General features: G+C 40.3%; 1 protein-coding gene across 2 annotated transcripts; it reads right to left on the bottom strand.

Moving 5' to 3' along the window:
- Nucleotides 1-678: 678 nt before the first annotated feature.
- On the bottom strand, nt 679-25,791 carry SLC25A24 (solute carrier family 25 member 24). 2 transcript variants are annotated; one of them, XM_086617882.1, is made up of 10 exons: nt 25,577-25,791; nt 12,611-12,737; nt 12,018-12,105; nt 11,431-11,542; nt 8,645-8,803; nt 8,255-8,407; nt 7,014-7,121; nt 5,150-5,317; nt 3,860-4,010; nt 679-3,175 (listed from the first exon to the last, which is right to left on the bottom strand). In XM_086617882.1, the coding sequence occupies exons 1-10, from the start codon at nt 25,760-25,762 to the stop codon at nt 2,997-2,999; spliced, it is 1,431 nt and encodes a 476-aa protein (XP_086474008.1). In that variant the 5' UTR covers nt 25,763-25,791; the 3' UTR covers nt 679-2,996. The 2 variants fall into 2 exon arrangements, with proteins under 2 accessions (XP_086474008.1, XP_086474009.1); XM_086617883.1 differs by lacking the exon at nt 25,577-25,791 and adding an exon at nt 25,011-25,273.
- Between the last annotated feature and the right edge of the window lie 626 nt (nt 25,792-26,417).

The following is a 26,417-nucleotide window of genomic DNA, read 5'->3' as shown; positions in this document are numbered from 1 at the left end:
TTGCCTCAAGTAGAATTGAATGTCGGATTGTTCATTTAGCCAGGAATTACACACTGAGCATCTATTTCTTCCGCTATTTAAAACTTCTAAATCTTATGTTACAAGAACTGTATTTGCAGGAAATCAGAGACAAGAAATGCCTCTCTAATTTGTTTACCATTATCTTTAACATTTGAAGGACTGGTATGAAAAACTCATAGGAGTTGTCAAAGCTGGCTACTGAGCATGCTTTTAGAAGGATAGCCATGCTACACATGCAGAGTAAGCTCATTACCTTGAAAAGCTTTTATATTGATCCTCTAACAAGTAAGATTAACATCAAAGCAAAATAAATATTAAGAACACAAGCAAATATGTTTCTTCTTAATAAGAGTTCTATCATGCAGCATACACAGAAGTAAATCATGGTGTAATACTGTTCAATGAACAAGCAAAAACATTAAACATTACATGATCTTCCATTAAGCGATAAGCTAGCTAGAGTTTTAAACAGACAATTGACTAATCTCAAACTAGGTTTTTAAACATCAATGTAACAGCAAAGCATAGGCTAATCTCAAATTTATTTTTAGATAAATTACCTTCATCTTTCACATTGAGTATTATGCATATAATGCAACGAATAAGTGTCATGTGCCTATCAGGCCATGAAAAAAACATCAGCACACTCTAGCCAGGTAAGGAAACAAACATTTATTAGAAACTGGTAGTTTTATAGAGCTAAAAAGGTAAACGTATGTTTTTAAGAGACAAAGAATAAACAATTGGACATAGTCATTGTAAAGGCACAATAATGAAAAATTAAATTTGAAAGACCTCATAATTTCAATATGTGAAAACATAATTACCATAATTTTCAATACTCATAATGGCACTTGCGCACTACAAACAAAACAGAGCAAGGCTATAAGATAGACACTGCTCAAGTCATCTCCACATCACACACACACAATACGTTTGCTCATTGGTCACAGTCAAACAAAATGATTGGGAACTGATCTCGCAAATTCCACAAAGACATAAGAGTGTTGGCAAAACAAAGAATCATTCAGATCAGAATTCAGGCATTGGACTTATGGATGATTTGGACAGAATGACTTTTTGCCTTTTTTTAAAAAAAGTGCAAGTCCAAGGTTTCCCTAAAGGGAAGACCAAAAGACACAGCTAAAGCTGCCATTTTCTGAAATCTGATAAAACAATATTTCATGATATAAATTTTATGGAGTTGTTTTATATCAGTTTATAGATAATAAACACCAGCCACGGAAGCACTGAACACAGATTTACATCTGATTGCTCTTGGAAAAATATGGCCCAAATAGTCTTCTGTATGTGGGACAAGGGTGGTTCAGGCAGTTCTTCATGTTTGCTTACTTATTTGCTTGTCAAAAAAAAAAAAAAAGAGACTCTTAATGACCTTACAGAAACAAAGTTCTCCCTTCGGTAATCCAATTTCAGGAAGTGGTCTAAGAGCAGTTGCTTTCAGAAGGTCAAGTTAAGAATTAAGATAATCCTAAATTTACAAAGATTAAGACACCACACATTGCAGAAAACAGAAGAGTAACAAATGCATTCCGCAATAATTATTACTCTATTTCAGAGTTCAGGCCTGAAGGCAACTGAAATGCGGCACCATGTCTACCACCCTCCCTAAAAAGGAAGTCACTTTGGAAGTACTTGTACATGGAAATACCTACTTTCTACATCGAGGAAGTGCTGCTTTGTTTTTTGAGGAAGAGCTGTTTCTCAAGCATTAACAAGTTCTGTGTGCATGCTTACTTGCTTCATTAACATCAGTCTGATGGGCACTGAGATCAGCAGTCTCATTTGATCACTTGGACAAAACGCTTCAGTATTTTACTATCTGAATTTCACATGCACAGCCAGCATGCACAGAAGACGACTGTGAGGGAAAGAGGATTTGTCTTGCATGACAAACCTGTAAAATCTTCATGCAATAATGCAATCCACTATTGGCCAAAAGCACGTGGTGGACTGTCGCCCTCTGACTAAAGGAAAGAATGAAGAGTCCAAAACGAGAAGCATTTCTCTCCCCAAAGCAGCTATGATAAGCTCTGCTATTGGCTGTATTACACTCACCATCAGCTTAATACTGGATCCTCCACTCCGTTCTTAAACAGTAACTTGCACTTGTATGAAATGGATCTGGTAACCAAGCTTATTTTGTTCCTGTGTATAACGATCCTATAAAACGTGCAGCTGTAACCCACAGCTTGTCATGGTTACTGGTGCCAGCATTTACAAGTGCAATGAAAAGCAGGTCCAGTGAAGCAGATTACAAAAGTCACTGACTGTATTACAAAAACACCGTGTAAATCCATTTGAGGTATTCTGACACCATGGAACAGCAGTCTCTCAGGCTTTTAATTTTTTAAACAAACAAAAAAATTAGCCTGAAGATAAGGGTGATGGGCTACATTTTAATGTGTTACTCCATCCTTGTCTGTACTTAAGATCCTATTTTTTACAAACTTAACATCAAGTCTTCAAAAATAACAACAGTAAGTGCTTACTTCTAGGCGTGCAAAACTTTGCCTGTGAATTGCTTGAGTGTAGGCAACGTGACAAAACAAAAAGTCACTTTCACATATTCAGTATCAAGGCAGTATAAACTTCTCCTACCTTTGGTTTGATCCAAGCCAAGTACACATTTAGAGAAGACAAATGCAAAAAAAAGCCAATGAGTAAAATATGCCTGATTTCCTGAAAGTATAAACATATTGTTGATTTAAAGATAGTTTCTTGATTTTTTTTTTTTTAAACTCAGTGACATTTTAAAGTGCAATATAGGTATCTGTTTAGAAACAGTGAACTAGAATTCAAAAAGTTTCTTCCCACTTCAGGGCAAAAGTAGAAGTTGCAGCATGTCTTCACAAAGATCTGTCTCTTAATTGTGAGAGCAGAATTACCCAAGAAATCATTTTTGTTCTGGTGTTTCCAACAACATTAGAAGCATCTCACTTTTTTCCTTTATTTCATGCTATTCCCAAATTCTGCTTCATCTTTTCATATACAACATAGCTGATGCTGACAGCAGGAAGCACTTTCATAAAATTAGGGGCTATGCCCCTATAAAGTCCTCGGATTCCCTCTGTAGCAATAATTCTTTGAAAGAGGCCGACCATGTTTAGCTGTGGAGCTCCTTCCACTGAGGCTGGAACAAAAAGATAATGTGTTATACAACAGTTCTTGTAAAATTAAAATTCTTAAGTATTAAACACCTGAGTGGTGAGCCTATTACCACCTCTAGGGCCATTGATTAAAACTTTAGTCCTCACAGAGAGGAGACCTCATCCCAGTCGTTTGAGAGAGATCCATGTGTCTAAATCCCACTGAAAAGCATTATCCGCCTACGTTCCTCTGGAAATCTAGGCTCCTATCTTTAGTCTGTGCACAAACCTATCACGCAAAAATCTCATGTATGAAACTGTCTTTATGAAATGTCCTCCAGAGCAAACATAGCCATCTACCTTCTCAGGATGATGCAAGTCCTTTTCAATTTACCTCTAAAATTTAGGAAATATTCTAACTTTTAGAAAAGTGCTCCTAGACTATGACAGGAGCTCTGTGACTGGTAGTCTTGGATGGAATGTGGCTCTCAGAGCACTAGTGTCTGAAATGTAACATTTGCATTTGAAATGTAACATTTGAATTAAGTACAATGAAGAACAATGCTGCAGGTAATAAGGATAAGGGACCAATGTTAAGAAGAATTTTGCAGGTAATTCCTTGGTTTTCCAAGTTGCATTTTTTTCATTCCCAGGTCTCTGCTACAGCTACCTGCAATGATACAATTTTTATATAACCACACAAACATTTTCAGTGCAACAGGACTCACCTTGAGCTTGCATGCGTGTTCTGATAAGAGCAAGAGGATAACTGGCTAACTGCCCACATGTGCTGGAAACAGTACCACATCCCAACAACACAAAAACACCTGGGTTAGCAGAGCTTGATGCGTAGTGTTCTAGCCACGTACTCTTTAAGAGCTGCCAAGATATAAAATTAAATAATAAGACAAGAGATCTGCATTCAATAAAGTAAACAAATACATCTTTATTCATAACAAATCTTATGGGCTCAATCCTGAAAAGCACCAATCTCACTACCCCACCCTACATGCCTACTCTTAGAGAGCACAGGGATGCACCTTAGCACATGGGTAAGGACTTTAACCAGACTACAGTACTTAGTGCTTAGAAGAGAAATCCTTAAAAGATCTAACAGCAGCAACAGTGCCCATCTTCTAGACCTGTTAATACTTTGCAGAAAGGAGAAGGGGAAGACAACTCAGGACCGAGGTGCAACAAAAGCTCCCACAGCTGTGCACGGCACCCCATGCAGAAGCAAGGATGCAAACTGTAGAGAAGAACTTCTACTTGCTTGAGCAATTCCGATTACTACAACAGGATCACAAAAAGATTTGTCTAGACTAGAAAAAAATTAGTCTGTGCATCTGAGTTAACATACTTTGAAGCAACACCTAGCATCTAAGATAGATAAAACATTTTAATTGTTGCTGATGGATGTAAGAGGTGCCCGTTCCTCTTGAAAGGAAAGACAGCAGTGTTTCAAATTCCTCACAGCAATTATATGTCGATCACAAAGAACTCTGGTGACATGCACAGATACACAAAGAATTCAGGTTACTATATCCAACTATAAATCAGAGAAAATGGCAAAAAATTTATTAAGGATCGTAAGTGCAGGATATGTAACATAATATGAATATCATATCAGGTTAAGGTCCAAGTTTGCTATAGAATGGGTATGTTCTAGGCCAATAGTTATTTAAGTATGCAAGCATTTTGTATTGCCAAAGTCTATATAATCCTGTTTTATGAATAGAGTTCTTGTTTGGTACTGTGGAAGAGAGGAGCCTTGCACAGTAGATGAAACCGTTGCATGTAAGGGCCCATCTGCACAGACACTCCCCCAGGAAAGGCAAACAAAAAAAATCAGTGAAGTCTAGTAAGACTAGTGGAAATTCTCATTTATCTATTTTAAATTGAAGGCAACTGTAATACTGCAAGCATACTACAAATCTAACTAATGATACAGGTATTCTAAAGACCATTTACCCTTTTTGTAAAATGAAAGCTACATGCATTCAGTGATCTACACTCACCTCATAAACAGCAAGGTCAATGCCAGCATAAGGAATTATACCCAGAATATTAGGAATATAGCCTTTGTAAAAGGCCTTTACACCTTCTCTTTTTAAGATCTTCTTAGCACAGTCAAACATCCCAGAATATTGCCCTGTTTTACCCACAGCCAATCTGGTCTTTAAAACCTAAAGGGGAAAAAGTAGCAGACTTAATTATACCTATTTATTAATCTAGTTTATAAACATGTGAAAACACAGTATCTCTCTGCTTATTCAATTGTCTGGAACTGCTTTGCCTTTTGGTACGTCAGATCTCCTTGTGATGACTACTGTTAAGGCTTGGTTAGCAGTAGGCTTCTTCAGGTTATTACTATTAATGCACAGGACCACACATACTACCATACACTAGCTTACAAATTAGTAAAAAAAAAATTTTAAAAATCAATATGATGCAACATAGCCTTTTAAAATTGCATTTTAGCTTTCTTTTCTTGATTAAAACAGACGGATTTTTGATCAGTTTGAAGGCAACAGTGTGGGCAATATTTAATAGAGGCATTAGCTAAAGAATAAGTGAGAGCATTAACATACTAACAGATCACACTTCTGATCGGGGAACAGCAAAGCATACTAAGAAAATAATCCTTCAAAAAGCATGAGCCTATGAGAGGTAGTTAAGGGATACAAAGATTGCGTTTCATTACTGAAAACCAGCACCTGATTAATAATGCAAATGAGTCTATATGGCATCTTAGGACAAAGAAATGAATAATAGTACCCAAAAGAAACCACAGAGGGAATTTCCCAAGCAAGAATTTGGCCTACTTTAAAGCCTCGTAAGACTGCAGCTTCCTCAGGAGTTTCCTAGCATGTTGCTTTTCTCTTCTACTTAAAAAAAAAAAAAAAAATTTCTACAACAGTATTATATCTTTGTTAGGAATATCAGAGCATCTTCTTGGAAAATAGTTCACCTGCCTCGATTGATCAGTATAATCCAGATGATCTACATAACATTGCAATTATTCTCTAAACCCATCTCTGTACTCCAGCTAGCTGCGATTCAGCGGCTCTGACAGCAAGGATGCTAATTAAAAAAAGATGATTATCACTGTTGGCAATGAAAACAGCTACGTTCTATTCCTACTGACAGCCCTCCCTATGAAAAAGATGTTTATGTTACAGTTTCCATTACTTCCAAATCTTGATGTTGGTACTGGTTTAATCCCAGGCCTAACATATATTCCAGTTATTTGCACAAGAAGATAAGCTTTCAGAGGAACCAGCAGTAAAGGAAGCACATCTTACTTTCATTTTAAAAAAGCAAGCTATGAAATAGCTACCTTAGAGCAGTTAGTATGTTAACCCTAGTTAAATGGCAACACATGTAGTACCACATACGAGTATGTCCTACAGAGGAAAGAGCAGTTAATGCACCACGACTCAGCTGTAGCTGTTCTATCTCCCACCACACTGATGTTCTAATCAGATCCAGCTCCCAGCTCTTCATCAGTTCTGCTACAGACAAGACCATTCCTTGCTTACATACATAGCGGGAAAAAGATTTATGCCCAATTCAGAAAATAGCTTTAATATGTACTTAATTTTAAATGTGTTCTTGGATTTTTTTCCCTGAACTAGGTTTTATTTAAATATTGCTTTAGATTATATTATATAGCCAAACATATAGAAAAATGACAAGTATCAATTAGAACATAATATATTCAAAAAATGCCTAGTACTGAAACTCTGAAAGGAAGTCCAAAGTAAAAATAAATTAGGATATAGGAATATAGAGCAATTCCTACAATATTTCAAAATGTGGTTTTCTTTGGAAACGAACCAGACATTTGACAGTCTCCAATGGAGATTCTCTGTTACTTACCTCCATGGGATAAATAGAAGTTTGTGCTGTTGCTCCAGCCAAAGAACCAGACACAAATCTTTCCACCGTGCCTAACTTTCCATCATCTTTAGTGAGTATCTTCTTATACTGCATAGTTAAAACACATAAAATAAACATCACATGCTTTTTGTCAGAGGCAAGAGTTACTACAAGAGGCAGGAGTACAGCACAAAACGTCTCTTCACGTTGAACTTACATTTTCATGTATTTACAATTACATTTACTAACCCAACAAACTTAGCACTATGCTCACTGCGACTTCGTGGACAACGACTCACAAGAATACAATAAATAACCCAGCCAACAAGAATCCTTCACATTAAACACCTCAGCCACCCACAGCACTGTCAGGTATTCTACAAAAAGCCAACACAAGGGTACCCACACTATGGCCCCCAATAAAAAGGAACTCCAATCAAAGAATGAAAGATCAAGTAGCATGTTCACAGAGAAATTTTGAGGGCTGTTCATACTGTTTCATTCAAGACAGACACTATCATGCAAGAATGGGCCATCAGCTCCCGAAAGGCAGAGAAGAGTAAGGAATAATGTGCTGAAAGTAACTCTACGGCATCAAAATCAGCCATTCAGTCTTGTGATATCCCGAAGTTTACTTGACTTTTTGTTGCTTTTATTTCACAGTTGTACATAGATGTGCAAATGTTCATTTAGTCTTACCTGAGTCACTAGCAAGCCCCACAGAGGAAAAATAAAGATCATTTAACTACACCAGAACTGGAGTTCATTTTCCAAAGGAGGATTAGGCCTTAACACGATGCTTAAAGCAGATTCAGAGGTAAATATAACTCTGAAATCCACGATGAGGGCATCTTACATAGCACCATGATACTTGACTTAAAAAGAATCCTGTATAAGTTCAGCTAGCATAAAGTGCTAAGTTTTTGGTTGTTGTCATTTCAAAGCAACAAACTAGATATTAATGCAGTACTCCACATAAAGCTATGCAGACCGGAGGACAGTTTAAAATGTATGACAGATTTGGTTTATTTATACTGCTTATAATACAATAGCAAAAACTGCCTAATACCAAGTATTCTATTAACAGAATAAATTGGCTATTTTAGATCTCAAAGTCACTCTAAATTACTGTGACAAAATCTGCACCATGGTAAGAACTCCTACATAACACAGCAGTGCAAATAATGAACAGTGAGAGTGTTTTATTTACCATTATTTTCATTCCAAATTTATCACCCTACCTGTTCATAAGCCCAGAACTTAATAGCTGTTTCAGGAGCTATTTTCACAACATTTACACCATTTCCCCTCCAGAGGGATCGGACACCACCTTCTTTCAACATTTGCTTAAAACCACTGGCTATATTCATTTTGTTTGATTTTGAACCATGAACCTAAAAAAAACCAACAAAGTCACAGTAAAGAACACTGCACCGATTAGACTGTAAAACTCACCACCTAAGTATTAAATTGCTTCAATAGATCAACTAACAACAACATAACCACTAGTGGCACAAGTACTGTAATATTTTGTTTACATTTTTGCCAACATGACTATGAAAAGACAACTTTTATGAACACGAAATATAGAAATTGTCAAAACACAGAAAGTTCTCAAACATTGCACCTACCTGCATCATCACTTTAAGGCGATCTAACGGTGCTGTACCTGTCCGAGACACCGCACCAGCCACTCCTCCTGCCAACAGCTGTTTCCACCACTGTCCAGTCTTTTTTTCTTCCTCCGTGAATTCATCTGGAACAGTCAAACTATCTCCTATATCCAACACCTATTAGAAACCAAAGCAAAGACGTGCAAATAACTATCTCATTTCATCATCTCAATTTTATCAACAGTTCTAATTCTAAATTAACCTGCCACCTGAGAATATGTAAATAAAATGATAGTTAAAAATACAAAATACCTCTAATTTACGTTCTATAATTAACTTGCTATGGATTGCTATTGCTATTCATTGAATAGCAACTTTTACTGACTCTACATAGATACTGAGTAATGACACAACAGACCCACCATGTCAAAGACTGCACCATCATCATTAAAAATTATGACAGATTTCTGCCTTGAGTATGGCCCAAACACAGACATTCTGTCATGATCAGTAAACCTTTACAGTCAGCACTAAAGCTCCAACGCTTACATGTTGCGGCTAACCTTTCACCAGACAGCCTTCCGAGATTAGTCTGGTAATCTCCTAAGGATGCTAACAAGAGATTTCTCTCTCATGGTAAGTTATTCAGACATATGTGGGGCTCCCCCTCCCATTTTAAAGTAGCATTTTTATACCTGATATATTGAAATATTCTATTTCCAGTAACTGCTGTGTATTATCTTACAAAATAGCAAGTTTGACTAATGCTTTATAAGTTTTCTTATAATTGGTCACACTGAAAGACACGTTAACGACTTTTTTCAGCTATAAAAGTTTGAAATTTGATTAAAAGGCACATGTTTGCATTACCATTCAATTTGATCAAACAACATTACTGCAGACTTTAGTGATAAAGCTGTCCAAGACACAGGACTACAGTATCTCACATATCACTTAAACAGTCTCTGCTCTTCATGTAATTTACAATCATGATGTATGAGAAAAAAATACACTGTAGATAATGCAAAGCCAACATTACGCATAAATTAAACCTATAAAGAAGCAAGAATGTTTTAATAACTGATAAGTACTGACTAGAAAGTGTTTTAACTGATAAACTATTTTTTTAACTACTGTTTATTTCAATTGTAGACACTATGTCCCTAATTTATGCTGTGTTCCCTATCTGTTAAGTAGACAGAAGACCATCTTGGTCATTTGGAACACAAGAATTGCAGGATGCAGATTATAGATATAGCCACTGGACAAAAAGGATAAGCACCAACTATTCTGGATATTGAACATACAACAGATTAATTGAAAAATCCTTTCATCTTTCTCATATTCGTCGTTTCCAAGGAAGGTGTTATCAGTTTCTCAATACATGGAGTCTTCAAATATCAACTGGAACTCTTAAAATATAAATTCAATGTTCTTAGAGATATTACACATATCTACCAGGGTTTAAGCCTTGTGTCTACTGAGCCCTAAAAACAACTAAGAAAAAAGGCTAAATTTGAGGGTATTTATAACAGAAAGGCCACAGCTACCAACTCATAACAATTCTATGCCAATTCAGCTATCTGCTTGGAAAAGTCTGACAGCAATTAAAATTTTACAATAAAAACAGAATTGGAAGAGCTGTCAGTGCCAGCCAGGCATGTGAGGTCTCACATCTGCTCTTATCTGAAACACCAGCTGTGTTGTCATATAGCTGGATTTTGCTTGCTGTGATAACTGGGTCATCAGCTGACTGCAACACTGGAAGATCCACAAGAGACTTCTAAACTGTTTCTTAGGGTTAACTAATAACATTCCATAATAAAAAAATATATAGACCTTATGTTTAAAAATAGCAACACAAAGCATTTTATTAAAGCAAAGAGTTTTTTCCCCACTAAGTAAGCTGGAACAAAGGCTCTCTGTCCTCATAGCAGTACTTCAAGTGTTTTCGTTAGCAAACAGGGAGCAAACATTTCTGAATCGAGGTTGTACAGTGTGAAACACTCAAAGCTTTCAGATCTCAAACTGTTTTTTTTTTTTTTATTATGGAAAATTCTGACTAATCCCTGAAGATATAAATGGTCTCACTTGACTTCTTTGTCTAACTTTATGGATTACTCTAATATTATACAGGAAGGATACTTAGCAAACAGGATTACAAATGGTTTACTTACCTTATTATTTGTTCTTAAAAGTCAGTCACTGAGGTGGCAAGAGCTCCATTCAATAATAACTTTAAAAATTTATCTGCACAGTAGATAGCCTATTGCTGTATATTCTGTCATTCTTAAATGACATTCTATAGCACAAAAGAGTGTGAGAACATGTGCACAGCAAATCATCACTAATAACATCAGTGATTTTATGATAATGATATCACTACTATATAAATGCAAATACTGAACTAATTTCAATGTAAAAAACAGTTAAAATGTTTCTATAGTTCCTTTCAACACATCAAAAGCACTAAACATAAGAATGTACTGTAATGTGAAAAGATTTAATATTGTAGTTATTATCTCTCTGTGGAATATCTCCAAAGGGAGAAAAGGTTTCCTTCTCAAGAATTACTGATAATTATTGGCAAAGTTTGGATGAAGCCCTTCGTTCAGAAGAAATTCAAATCACACTATCCTGCTTGTAAATGGGAGGGCACAAAGTGAAATGGAAAACCAAGCAATCTTAAATATAAGTATGCTTGAAATATAACAACTGTGAAGCTGTTATACTCAGTACTGCAAATTAACCCAGCAGAGATGAACTTAAGAGCTGCACTAAGTAAAAAGAAGAGTTGAACTTACAGTGGAATGTTTCCAATATCTAATTATTTCCTCGATGTCTGTAGCTGGGTTAAACATAAAATGATCTCTCCACTCATTCCAGTCTACTGTCATTGTCCCATCAGCATCAATACTGAAAAGAAATTGAACAAAACTAGATAAGGAAACAGTAGCAGGGATGGGGTTTTGTTCTGTTTTGTTGTCTTTTTTTTAAATATTGGCCATCACATCAGTGACATCTGGCTGTAAATTCCATATGGAGACTTCAAGGCTGAATCTGCCATGGCCTTTCAATACTATGCTTTTCTTATCCAAGTGCATCTGGTATATTCCATTTGAAAACATACTATAACTCTCCATTCTATCAACAACATTTACAGGGAAATGAGATAACATTCTCCTCCCAGAACCAGATGCTCAGAGAGTGACTAGACTTACTATCACCCAAAAACAGATGGAATATGTGAGAATTCTTATAAAGGCACCATTGAAGGTACCAATACCTTTCAAAGTTATAATCCCATTTATCCTTTTCTCCGAATTATAAAAATATAATAATTAACAACACAAAGAAGCTTAAAATATTTTAAGAAAGAATAATTCCTGACCTTTGCAGGATCTTTTCTGCCTGTTTTTCTGAAATGCTTATACCCAGTATCTTGAGAGACTGAACAACTTCTGATGCTTCAATTTTCCCTTGAAACATTAAAAGAAAGATGATAGGTATTTAAAACATGGAGCTTAATACACTTAGCATCTTGTAGCTCACTAAGTTCCATTGTAACACCTACATAATAGCAAAGATAATTTAAAATTAAGCATAGATGATGTATTTTGATTGTCTACTACAAGGACCGAGCAAAGGTAAGTACATTAAAATCATGCAACCAAATGAGATGCAAACATTCAGTGAGTTAAAAACTATTTTATCTTTAATAGATACTTTGAAACTGCCTTACAGTTTCTTCATCTGGGGAACAAAGAGCCCCAGATCTGGAAATTAACAAAAAGAAAAAAATAATATAATTATTTTTTCCTGTCTGTAGTAAACTATAATTATAATCCTATTAAGGAAAAGAAGTAAAGGTTCCATATTCACAATTTTTTTATCTCCAGTTTAGATGAAGAGTATAAATGAAGACAACTTTTAACGCAGTTTCTTCAAACAACATTTGAACAAATAATATAAATCAAAGCATACCATCATTGTTTTTGTCCAGGCTCTTAAATGCCAGTTTCATCTTTTTCTCATGATCTTTAAGGTACTGCATAAATTCTTCAAAATCTAGCTGTCCATCCTGGTTAGTATCTCCAGCTTTAAAAATTTTCTGTTGAGAGAAAATTCAACACTTGACTTTCCCAAATTACAGCAGGTCACGAAGAAACAGCAGCATGGCACAGCCCTGGCTTTAAGAAAAGCATCGCATTGGTCACTTACGAAGTCAAATCAGGAAAACACTCTTCAGAGCTACATTTTGTTTTCAGAATTTAATACACAGCGTATTTTCATAAAGAGAGAAAATGCTCAGCAGCAAAGATGGATTTAAGAAAACATTATTTGTTATTTACATAACTTTCCTATTAAAAGATTCTAAGGTTTCTCACCAGCACGGTATCAAATAATTTGTGGAGGAGGAGGAGGTGAGAGACAGGACAAAATCATGAAAGAGTACAACTTTAAGCCTGTGACTTCTCTGGTTATACATGAAATTTGTTGATATGTCAGTAAAATTAAACAAATACCATCTTAACTATCCTCTTTAATCCAGTGGTCTATTAATTATGAAAGATAAAAACACAAGTAGCAATTAACTATTGAACTGCTGACCAAAAAAATACAAAGGTCTTGCCTGACCAGCACTTCCACCCCCCAGGGCTTGAGAAGGCAGGGCTTTCTGCTTCAAGTTGAAGTCCTGACAAAAATTTAAAACAAACAAACAACAGACTTGTAACAAATAGAAGCACAGTTATCCTCCATTTTTGCATGTGTTTCATAGATTTCATAGATTTCATAGATTTCTAGGTTGGAAAAGACCTTAGAGATCATCCAGTCCAACCATCCCTAATCCCCATTAAACCATATCCTCAAGTAGCTCATCCACCCTATTCTTAAACACATCCAGGGATGGGGACTCAACCACTTCCCTGGGCAGCTTATTCCAGTGGCTGACAACCCTTTCAGAGAAGAAATACTTCCTAACATCCAACCTGAATCTCCCCTGACTAAGCTTATGCCCATTTCCTCTTGTTCTATCTCCCATCACTAATGTAAAGAGCCCTTCCCCTACCTCCCCACCATCTTTTCTCAAGTATTTATAGGCCGTAATCAGGTCTCCCCTCAGCCTCCTCTTCTCCAGGCTAAACAGCCCCAACTCCCTCAGCCGCTCCTCATAAGTTTTATTTTCCAGCCCCTTGACCAGTTTAGTTGCCCTTCTTTGGACTCGCTCCAGGAGCTCAATATCTCTCTTAAAGCGAGGGGCCCAAAACTGGACACAATATTCCAGGTGCGGCCTCACCAGTGCCGAGTACAGGGGCAGGATCACTTCCCTGCTCCTGCTGGTCACACTATTCTTGATACACGCCAGTATCCCATTGGCCTTTTTGGCCACCTGGGCACACTGCTGGCTCATATCAAGCCGGTAGTCAACCAACACCCCCAGGTCCTTCTCCGCCAGGCAGCTCTCCAGCCACTCCTCCCCGAGCCTATAGCGATGCTTGGGGTTTTTATACCCCAAGTGAAGGACTCTGCACTTGGCCTTATTAAAGCTCATGCCATTGGCCTCAGCCCAACGATCCAGTCTGTTCAAATCCCTCTGAAGGGCCTCCCTACCCTCGAGCAGATCGACACAGCCTCCCAGCTTGGTGTCGTCCGCAAATTTACTGAGGGTACATTCAATCCCCTCATCCAGGTCATTGATAAAGATGTTAAACAGAACTGGACCCAGCACTGAGCCCTGGGGAACCCCACTGGTGACCGGCCTCCAGCCGGATTTAGCCCCATTTACCACCACTCTTTGGGCCCGGCCATCCAGCCAGTTTTTAACCCAAAGGAGGGTGTGCCTATCCAGGCCAGCAGTTATCAGTTTCTCCACCAGAACACTATGAGAAACTGTATCAAAGGCTTTACTGAGGTCCAGGAAAACTACATCCACAGCCCTTCCCTCGTCAACCAGGCGGGTCACCCTGTCATAGAAGGTGATCAGGTTTGATTGGCAAGACCTGCCTTTCATAAACCCATGTTGACTGGGCCTGATCACCCGGTTAACCTGTATGTGCTCATTAATAGCACTCAAGATAACCTGTTCCATGACTTTGCCCGTCACCGAGGTCAGACTGACAGGCCTGTAGTTCCCCGGATCCTCCTTCCGCCCTTTTTTGTAAATGGGGGTAACATCCGCCAGCCTCCAGTCCAGCGGAACTTCCCCAGTGAGCCAAGACTGCCCAAAGATAATGGACAGGGGTTTGGCAATGACATCCGCCAGCTCTCTCAGGACTCTCGGGTGGATACCATCAGGCCCCATAGACTTGTGGGCATCCAGCCGGAGGAGCAGATCCTTGACCCGTTCCTCTTGGATCACAGGAGCTTCGATCTGCTCTCCCTCCCTGCACTCAGACACCGAAGGCCAGCTCACCTGGGAACTGCTGACCTTATTATTAAAGACTGAGGCAAAGAAGGCATTAAGGACCTCAGCCTTGTCTTCATCCCTAGTGACTAACGTACCCCCTGAGTCCAGTAGGGGCTGGAGGTGATCTTTAGCCCTCCTTTTGTTATTAATATATTTATAGAAAGACTTTTTGTTGTCCCTTACGGAGCAGGCTAGTCTAAGTTCCAATTGGGCTTTTGCCTCCCTGATTATCTCCCTACATGCCCTAACTTCCTCCCTGTATTGATTCCTGGATGCCTGCCCATTCTTCCAAGACTTGTAGACATCCCTTTTTCTTTTGAGATGTTCCCAAATCTCCTTTGTTATCCAAGCTGGTTTTCTACCCCGGCGGCTCGACTTCCGGCACACAGGGACAGCTCGCTCCTGTGCCTCCAGAATTTCCTTTTTGAATAGTAACCATCCCTCCTGCGCCCCCTTACCCTTGAGAGCTGTCTCCCATTGGACTTTGTTAACCAGACTTCTAAATAGCCCAAAGTCAGCTCGGTTTCCTAGTAACTGTCCTGCAGATAAGCACATCCACATGTAAAATTAATGCCAAGTTGAATGCATGGTAGACAATTGCCAGCACTGCAGGAAACAAGTCTGAAATACAGCCTAGGCATACGCTTCTCCATCAAAAAAGGGCCAGAATACCATCTTTGGGTGTGAAAACATACTTCTTCAAAAAGAGAAATTACAGCAGCCCCCTCAAGCATCAGCCTGTAACTGCTGAGGCATGTCTTCAAAGGCAAATCCCTGAGAAGTGCAAAGGCCAGGCTAACAAGCTCCGCAGGATTTATTAGCTTGGGCCCTATGCCATGGCAAGGGCTGCTCCAGGCATGGAGAGCAGCGGGGCCAAGGCGAGGCCGGGAGCATCGCCACAGGCACCTCCATCCGCTCTCACACTTCCACAGCGCTGCCATCTCCTCTGGCGGGATGCACAGGAAGGGAAATGCACCCCAAAAACCCTGCTCTAGAACACAAGACTCAAGGGGAAATTATGCCTCATCTCTTCATCTGGGCATCATTCCCTGCAGTTTTCCTCAGTGTGTGAAATCCCGCTGGGGCTGCACTCTGTACAGGACAGACAGGAGACCAACCTGGCAGCACCATCTCTTCAATTTGCAGTAAGGTTCAGAGCACTTCAGGGCACGTGTAAAGCACACGCCAAAAATTCTTTCATATATTTTCTATTTTGCAGACTGCCTTGCGCAACTGTAGTTTCTGAATAAAGTAACTCTCAGCAAGATTTGCACAGCTGTTCTAATCTGCAAAATCTGGTTTTAATCATTTTGTTTACTCCACTGTAATTAGTAGAAGTCCTCAAAAGACCACAGTCTAACCTACAGAAATTAAACATAAAGGAAGTGGAAAACTCTGGTGTATTTGTTGCAGATGTCTGAAAAAAATTGGACACATGAATACACTTCTGTTGCCTCCTTTATCTTTCCTATCCCTCTAGTAACAGAAATGTACTTTCATGTTTAATCTCAAAAAAACCCCAAATTTACAGGATTATCCTAGATATCTCAGTGGAAGGGAGGAAGACGATGTGGTACTGCACAGTGAAGTAAGAAGCAAATTATCTACCTCTCATAGTACAGCAAGTTATGCACAATAAAATCAACTCAAGTTACCACCTACTCAGATGAAAGTGTTTGGTATCAGCTTAGAAAAACAGTGTTCTTAGTATATTTGCAAGTCCAGCTTGATTGTCATTTCTACTAATAGCCTCTCAACAAAAATATCAATTCAGTTTCATTCCCTTGCCAAGATGGTTAGGGCTGCTCAGAATTTCCCATTATGAAAAGAACAGTTTGTGTTTATTGAAGTTTATGGACACATTCCTGGTCACAATCTTCTAACATGAAATCAAGAAAGGCTAACAGATTAATCATTCAAAAAAACCAACCAAACAAACAACAAAATCCAAACCAAAAACCACCATTAAAAATTACTCTAGCCAGAAAAAGAGAGTCACCCCTCAAAGACACTGCAATTTCACCCCATCTTGCGCACTCCATGCGTAGCACCTCATACCGCAGGCTCCGAGTGCCCTGCTAGACTCCCACAAGCTACTGAGAAAAGTAATTTATGTGGCGGTCATACACAAACTTTGAGAGAATTCTAATCCATGCAAATTGTTACTATTCCCTACTGCTATATGAACTACACAAAAAGCAGAACAAGGAAAGCGTTGTTCTGGCTCACAGATACGACAAAACTTTAACTAAATTCCAATTACAAAATCTCCACTGCTGAGAACGACGTGAGCCAAAGAAAACAGAAATTCCTACGAAGCTGAGAGCTGGCAAATAATGTGTGTGAAGGGGGGCACCTTTCGTTTTGTCTGCCAAACGAGCAGATTTTATATTGCAACAACTAGAAAAGGATAAGCACAAACATACTCTCCATTCCCTACTTTTGTTTTTACAGTTATTTTCCAGACTTCAAGCCAGTCTCAGCCACTCTCAGTGCAGCAGAACAGAAGCGACAAGGAACAAAAATGTATGCTTTTCCTCAGTAGGCACATGCATTTTTCTCACATTACAAATCTAAAAGCTCATACAAACAAAAGCCTCTTGTCGTTTATGAATGCACTAATTATGTGGGTGTTAAAGTTTCAGACTAAAACCAGTAATTTGCAAGTTTGTGGAACAAACAGGACTGCTGAAAGGAGCTTGCCTTCCGCTTAGAGGGCAGAGACTGCCTCGTGGGGGGTTACGTACTCCATGGGCATAGCCAGCAGGAAACCATGTACTTGATTCTGTGGCACACTGACTCCCAGGGACAAACTGCCCATTCATTGCATCAAATAAAAATTCAGGTTGGAAGGGATCTCTGGAGGTCATCAAGCACAACTCCAGCTCAAAGCACTTCTGATTAGATCAGGTTGCGCAGGACCACATCCAACTGAGTTTTAGACATCTCCAAGATCGGAGATTCCACAGCCTCTCCAGGCAACTTGATCCAACATTCAATCACCATCACTTCAGTTGAACAAGGAGTCCAACTCTGCTGTTCTGTATTTAATACACTACCAGATTTTGCATAGTTAGAACTGCTTGTCGCTGTGCCACTTCCTGGTTCACCAACTTCTCTGATGGAGGAGAACTGGATGCATTTTAAAATAGGCACACTCACAACAATAGAGCAGGAACCAAACTAGATGCCAGTCCTCGCCTGGAAGCCCTGGGAAACAATGTTCAGTGTGCCTGCCACATAAAACCTGCCATTTCTTGTTACAGACTTACTGTGGGATCACCTCACCTTTATGCAGGCCAGCTCCAAGAGGAAAAAGTTTGTTTTTCAAGGCATATAATTTCTTTTCTCATTGTCCAAAAACTTTAACCCCAAGCAATAAAGATAATTCATCAGATAAAATGAAATGGTGATCACCTAAAGAATTGCTAATTGCTCACAGATACAGGAAGATGGTTCAGATGATCTTTCCTTTTAATGCTACAGGACTTCACACATACTGACTACAATGCTCCTGTGCTGACCTATCTGGCCATGACACTGCTGCCTTTTTCTTTTCTCTGCTACTTTTGTTCTTCTTCTGCAGTACATTTTGTCAATGTAACTGTGCTTTCAAAGTCTTGCACAGTGAGGCAACACCAATGTGAAAAGCCACAAGCAGACTGAAACACTGAAGAAATTTATTTTTAAATTTCTGTATCATATAAAGCATGTTGCAGTGTTGAATTCCTACTCCTCCAGAAGTCCTCTGTATTTGGTGTGGAAACCGAAGCCAGCAGGCTTCTTGGAAAAAAAAAAAAAAATCAGAAAAGTTACAGACAGGCTTTATATACACCTAAAAATCCTGACACTCTGTAAGTGGCCTGATGAATTATTAGACTACTCTGTGCCAAAGTTATGAACTTTAACACATTCATAACTACAATGTAAAGACAGAGAATGCAACACACTAGAAATCCTAAGGGTTTTATGTAGACTTTTAAATTCACAGTTTAATTTTTACATTACTTAGTATCATTATTAGTGTATTGTGCGTAAGCCTTCACATCTTGGTTACAAAACTGTTGTAAGTGAAAGGCTGGACTGCTCGGTACAAATGATTACCAATTATCGATTCATTAACTTGTTACTTCAGCTAATTAATATAATGTAAGGAATACTTAAAAGGAAGTGATCTCTTAAGAAGTTACTGGGTGTTTCTGGCTTCCTATCATGCTATTTACAAGAGGCAAGTAAAAAACCAACACTTAAAGACACATAATCGGTGCAATTAGCTATTCATTGTTCTGTAATCTATGACTAGAGCTCCAAAGGGCACAGCTATCAACATCGCATAGAAAAAACACCAGCACCAGAGCCAGAACAGCATCCTGTCTTTGGACATTCAGAAATTGCACATTTTCTTTTAAAACTAGAGGTGCAATACATAAAACCAACCACGCCATTCCTTTCTCTCCTCTTTCTATTCCTCTCCCCTTCATCTCCAAAATAATTCATACAGCTTCGCATTCTACAATTATAAACTATATTATTGGAAGCCAAATTCATTCACAGGTCAAGTGCATGCAAATCCTCTCTCTTTACTGGATATGTACCCTATAATACTAAAAACGATTTTGTCCTTTTCCCATCTATACCTGCCTAGATTACACACACTTACAACACACAATGATAACCCAAAAAATCAATAGTAAAGATTACTCAAGTCAGTCTTGTCAAACTGCATCAGTTGGGAGATAAACCCAGCATAAAGGGAAAGGGCCTGAGGATGTGTCCACGCAGCAGTATACCCCAACCAATGAGTCTACATAACACACTAATGAACCAGACTGCCTCTTAACCTTCAGAAATCCAACACAACACCGCATTTTGAGCAAAACACTAATCTGCACTGCCTACAAAGACCTCCCAATTTGTTCAAACGCTGCGTTCATATTTATTCGCTTCCCTCCCAAAGGATACTACCAACATGTAAACTTGGGCTTATAGAGCCCAAGCAGGCTCTATAAGCCCGTCACAGGCTGGCATGAACAGAGTCCCTCACCCCAGTACAGCAGACTTGCACCCTTGGCAGTAGCAAAGATGTTGATATCAGCTGCAGAGCTTCCCCTTCCTGTTCTCTGCCCTGAGCACCACTCTTCCCTGCAACAGGAAACACTAGCAGCAGTCTTCTCACTGGTCCATTTCAGGTAACAGAATCTCTACAAAATGAGCCTAAAAAGGAAGAGATGCAAGTCATGAGTGTGCTCTCCAGTACGCCCTGCAGAAGCTGTTCCCTCAGGACCTGGATAAACCCTTTCAACTCAGAACTATGAATTAGATTCCAAGAATCTGAAACAGCACAAACAGGAGATGCAAACTATCTGTTGTACCTTCATTCAGCATTCCTTGCAAGTTACACTGGTATTTTTGACTTTGAACATACTTGGTAGACTGACTTTTTCCATTAATTAAGACTACTCTGCTAGAGAGGCATCCCCACCTTACAGTCATCTTAAAAGATTTACCAGTTTACCTTGTTTGTTTACCTGGGACACATTGCTGCCTCAAGATAGGGATTTAGCAAAGCATTTCAAACGTGGTTAAGAGATCCTCCAGGGATGGGGGTTCCCATATTTGGTGCCTGGCATTCTTGCACTTTGCAGCAGCAAGAGAAGAATTAATCATTCACTGTACCCTGTCGCTGTTCAGGAAAAAACCTATCAAGTTAGCATTAAAAAAATTCGTTTTATCTCCTTGGATGTTTAAAGTGTTATGAAAACAAACTGCTAGTCATCTTGCTCTTTCATACAGAGACTTGGAGACTACAGCATGTATCAGTTAAAAGCTTCTGAAGTTGTAAATGCTGAAATAGAATAACGACTTTCATGTTTGCTTAAAACTGAAGTCAGATATATTACCGAAGATGTTTGTGATATTTCATAATTAAGTCCCCATAATCAGACATAATCGTAATTCCTATTATGACCTGAAAAGCAAAGTTTAAAGGAACCAAGTAGTTCCTGTTTTCCACAATCACATACAATGACGTCTGTTTCGGTAAGAAGCTGAAGGTGCCTGTCTACTCTAAATCCACAGTACCAGTTTTTAGCACACTAAGGCATGCCAGGTAAGAGAAAGGTGAGAGAAAGCTTCATTTCACAAAGAATGACAGACATGAAAGTGCTGAAGCTTATAAGACTGTGAATCTGCATATCACACAGGATAGTAATTTTCAAGAGTAGATATCATGTGACCAAAACCACTGTTTCTTCTAGGAAGTTGCCAAAGTAACTACAGTCTTTTGTTATGTTTCTAGACACGCTACAACATAACACAGAGGCTTCAGTTAACTTGGTCTACTAGCCTTCTAATTTTGTCATGTAAGGGAAGTTACCGAAATGAAGAAAGTGCAAAAATCTTAATAAAACAGAAATATTCAAGGACACATTTAGCTCAATCACTAAACATGTATGTGCCTTCTGGACTAACAACAGCTACAAGTTTCAAGCTCTGAAGCACTGCCTAGCTGTAGTTTTTAAAGGCCAGAGGAAAGCACAGAAGGAAACGGTGCACACCTGGCCCTGTTCTCACCCATCCTCTAGCACCGAGCCCCAGCACCGTAACACGGCACAGGGGCCTGCCTCACTTGACAGAACTCTGAATTTTCTTTGATTTAAATGCAGCAACACGCTTCAAGTGTTCTGAGTATTTTTAGACTTCGTTGGACTAAAATTTTCATAAACACAGTCAATTACTCTAAACAGACCATATTCTGATTGCTGAGAATTTAGTCTCGTTGGGCTCTGTTTCCACCACACAGAGGTGTCTCATCTTCACCTAAAGGAGCCTTAACGTAGCCAAAGACTTACGTCAAAACCTGACAGAGTCAGTCCAAATAAGATTGTTGTATTGTTTCCAGAATGTAGGTATTCATTTCAATAACACCTTTCTATGCCTAGCTCCAGGACTCAATATATAAATAGTACCTGAATTTGAATGCTGGGCTGTTCCAGCTGCAAATCAAAGCTTGAAATACAGGGTTCACCTCCTGCAGGTTTACTGTAAGGATTGATTGCAACAGAAGGAAAGGGTGAACAAAAATAGTACTTCATATAACCACTCACGCCATTTATGGTACTCCCGCCTAAGAGACTCACGGCATTCTGAAGACACAGGATGAGATCATTTGAGATCTGATCCCAGCACCTATTTTGTCTCTCTACTGGACAACTCCACTAATCAAAGTGATAGTACAATAGCTGTTAATGTTGTCTGCAAAGTACCATTTGATACCATCATCACACTGAATTCCTTCTTCATAGATGTTGACATATCATTGCAGGAATCTTTTGCAAAGCTTTGCAAAGTTACCTATTCCTGGTGGGTAACACACTACAATATAAAACAGGAGTCATCCTGGCAGCCTCTAAGCAGCACACATTTTGGATTTTCCAATGGTTTACTTTTGTCTGTCAGATACTGAGAGGAGGCAGGTCAAGAACATAAAGTCAGGAGCTTCCGTCACATTGTGCTATGATGTCTTGCTATGGGCAAAAAAAGATTCTTCCTTATAGGGACATGCAACCTACCGCCAAAGCTTACCACATGGTTTCACATCAATTCTCGTATCTACAACGTTACTTCACCTAAAAGAGTGTCTCATCATACCTTAAACATTAATAAAACTGTCAAGACAACTCACGAAAGGTGAAATAAAAAGAGCATACCAGTAGTCTATTACTCAAATGGATAGCAGCTTTGTATCTTTTACAGACATGCCTATTCCTTCTATAGAGGCATTACACTTCAAGAGAAAAGAGGAAAGTAATAGTAGTAGCACAAACACTACTTTACACTGTGAAGATGCGGACTCAGGATGAAGCAACTGACTTTGCAGTGAAACACAGTAATGCTTACACGGCCCTTCACAAGGAGTTAACCGGGAAGTAGCTGTGCTCCATAGAAATACAGCGATCAACACTCCCGTGTACGTGGATTTTATCCCGTGCAACAGGAGCCAGCTGTGCAAGAGTATTTTTTGGAAACTAACCCGGACCCGTATCTAGAACATAACAATAGAGCAAGGCCTGAGACCCCGACCCAGCCCTGAGGCACCAAAGCCTCCTGTGCTTTAGGATATCCCAAGGTCTCCCCACTCCAGAGTGCCACTATGCTGGCAGCGCGGAGCAGTTCAATAGTTAACGCTTTGCCACATTGTGTAATATTTCCACATCTTATTTCCTTACTCATTAGTTATTAGTAATTATAAGACTATTTCTGCCTCTCCAAATGTAAATATGATGACTCTATATCTGACTTCATTAATAAAATACCTTTTTGCCAAGTAGTGAAAAGACATTTTACTGAATTCAACATCACTTCAGAGCTCAAAGCAAAGTAAGTCGGAGAAGGCAGCTTCGAGCTGCAAGAAAGTGCGGGAAGCCGATTAGCTACGTAAAGACAGGAAAGAAGCTGGAGGCAAGTCTTACTGAGTCTCTCTTATTGCAAGAAGTCTAGTGATTAACAGTTATACATATCTAGGCTAGTTTCTAGTTCAAACCATGCCCACCATTAAGTTTAAAGTAGTGAGCATACAGAAGTTCCAATGCACTCCAACAATTCTTTTATCCGTCTCAAATGTGCAACATGACTCATGGCTTGTTTTGTTTACTCCGTATTTCTTAAGCAACTACAGCAGCCAGTACGTGCTGCTACATCCAGGTAAATCTAGCTTATCTCTATTGATTTCATGGGTTTCACTTCCAGTTTATCCTCTAGCAACTGAGAAGAATTTGACAGATACTCAGACGTGCACTAATGAAAGGCATCGCACCAATCTTGAGAAAGAACTTGAAACTTCAATTTTAAGTTGCTCAAAACTTAAGAAACACACCACCTGGGTCTCAGGGCTTTCAGTGACTTCTGGGGGAAGAACCCCTCACCTGTTCCCCTGTTGTTCAATGTAAGTAAAAACCCCAAACTGTTACAGTCAAACTGGTACAACAGGTTTTCAACAACGTGTATATAATGTGTGCCTGAAGTTCACAACTAGCATGCTTTTAACACTCACAACTTTCATGGATAAGCAAACAGGCCAAACTGCCCCTCCTTTATATACTAAAAGCTGAGAACTCAAAATGTACGTATTGTAAAGATGATTTTGATCAGAAGCAATATTGAAGTGAAAGCGTGCTTTCATTTACACTCTCACATAAGCATCATTCAACACAAGAGGCCTGCTGGATACTTTTCCCTTAAGTATATGAGAGAGAATTAAATATACCAAAAAGTAGTAAAATAGAAACCAAATAATGAGACCATGGGAAAGAGTTGGCAGAGCATCCCAAGAGCATAAGGTCACTGAAATTATCTCTTAACACTGCAGACAAAATTCAAGTTCACTTTCCTGAACCTCTTTCAGAAAGCATGCAACAGCTAGTACAGGCACAGCAGTGGAATTCCATCTAACCATTCTTTACACTGAAACAAAGAATAGGACTCTTACGGTAAGAGCCCAGATCTCAGCTGGACCTGTCCAGCCTAACTGAACCTGCCCTACCACACAAATACATATGCCTACACAATTGTGTATTAAATAATTTTATGTTCTAATCCCCAGAGATTACTGAAAACAACCAGGACAGAGAAGTTTCTCTTCCAGGTACAGGTCAGATTTGCTCATGTAACTTCACATGGCATCGGAATGCTTGATGACTCAAGTTTTACTGACTAGTGAGGTCACAACAGTGATAACAGGGGACATAATAATTTAGTAGTCCAACCTGATGGCTGCAGAATCCACAGCTCAAAAAGAGCGCACTGTTTTGTGGTTTGATTGCCGCTGTTACAAGCATGCATTTCTAAACAGAAGGGCCTTGGTATCAGACACAGCCCATGCCAAGAAGAATCGTTTTCATGTCCATGTATTCATAGAGACCCAGCTTCAACAACCAGATCTGACATTGCAATGTACTGTTATACAAATTTACTTACCAGCTGCCCAAAGCAAGCCTGAATTTATTCCGACCTACATCACGCAACACACATGGTGACAGACAAAAGCTGCAAGTTACCATCCTTCATCATGCTGGAAGAGGAATACGCTACCAAATATCACACAAAGAAAGAGTCAAAGTCAGCCCAAAGTCGACATATGATGAACAAACCCGGCCGTGCCCACTTGGCAACAGAACTGCCCGCAGCCGTGCTGTTAACAGCGCTTGCACTCGGGATCATGGCCCCGAGGCACGCCTGTGCAACACAGCCCCTGGAGCAGGCACGGCGTCCCGGGAAGGAAAAGGCAGGCCCGGGGCCCACTTCGCTCAGGAGCGGCCCGAAGCCCCCGGATGCGGCTCCCGGGTCTGGAGCCGCCCGGGCCGCGCCGCCTCGGCTCCGGGGCACAGGGCGAGCAGCAGCCGGGCAGCGGCCCGTCCCTCGCGGGCTGGGCGGCGGGCGGGGGCGGCCGGGCCGCGCCTCGCCCTCCCTGCGGCTGCTCCTCCGGGCGTGAAGCGGCTGAAGACCGGGGAAGGACCACCGCCGCGCCCCCGGCCCGCTCTTACCTCCTCCGCCTCTTTTCCCAGGGGGATGCCCATGGCCCGGAGGCCCGTCTGGAGCTCAGCGATATCCACCCTCCCATCCTCGTTGAGGTCCAGCTTCCTGAAGAGGTTGGCGTACCGGGAGTCGCCATCCCTGCTCCCATCGCAGGCGGCCGCCGGCAACGCGAAGCCTCGCAGGAGCTGGAACATGGCGGGGCCGCGCGGTGCGGGCAGCGGGACGCTCGCCCCTCGGCTCCCGCGGCCCGGGCGCGGACGGGAAGCACCTCCGGCGCTGCCGCCAACGCCCTCAGCTGCCAGGGAAGGAGGCGGCCCGGGCCCGCCACGCCTCGGCGGCGAGTGGGAGGAGGGAGGCGGGGAGCGCCTCAGGGGCGGGGACGGGGAACGGGGCCGCTTCGGGAAGAGGGCGGGAAGCAGCTGCATCCCTGCGGGTCGGATCAGCTCTTCCCTCCCGCACTTAAGGCAGCTGCGTCTGACTAAGCGTTTCCAGTGCGAGGAGAGAAATGCCAACAGCGCTGCAAAAGGCCGAATTGGGATGCACTTCAGCTCATTCGAGTCAGCGGCGGTCGAGGTCTGCGTTGACGCTGTGGGAAGAGCCCCTAGTGTAGGGACCCGAGGGAAGACTGAAAGAGCTTGGATTGTTTAGCCTAACAGAACAACGAGGAAACTTCTAGAGGTTTTTGCTTCATAATTGCTTCGTAAATCAATCAGTGGAGTAAATGCAAAAGAAACTACTTAAATGACAAGTGGTGTAAGAACAAATGGATAGAAAATGGCAGCAGGTAGGCGCTCCACGAGAGAGCCGCAGTGAAAACAAGAGCCTCTGAATTGAGCCTTGCTTTCCTAG

This window comes from Tauraco erythrolophus, chromosome 10, assembly GCF_009769465.1.
Source record: "Tauraco erythrolophus isolate bTauEry1 chromosome 10, bTauEry1.pri, whole genome shotgun sequence".
Classification (NCBI taxonomy): Eukaryota; Metazoa; Chordata; class Aves; order Musophagiformes; family Musophagidae; genus Tauraco; species Tauraco erythrolophus.
Note: the sequence above shows the minus strand (reverse complement) of the source record. Positions and strands in the feature narration are given on the sequence as shown.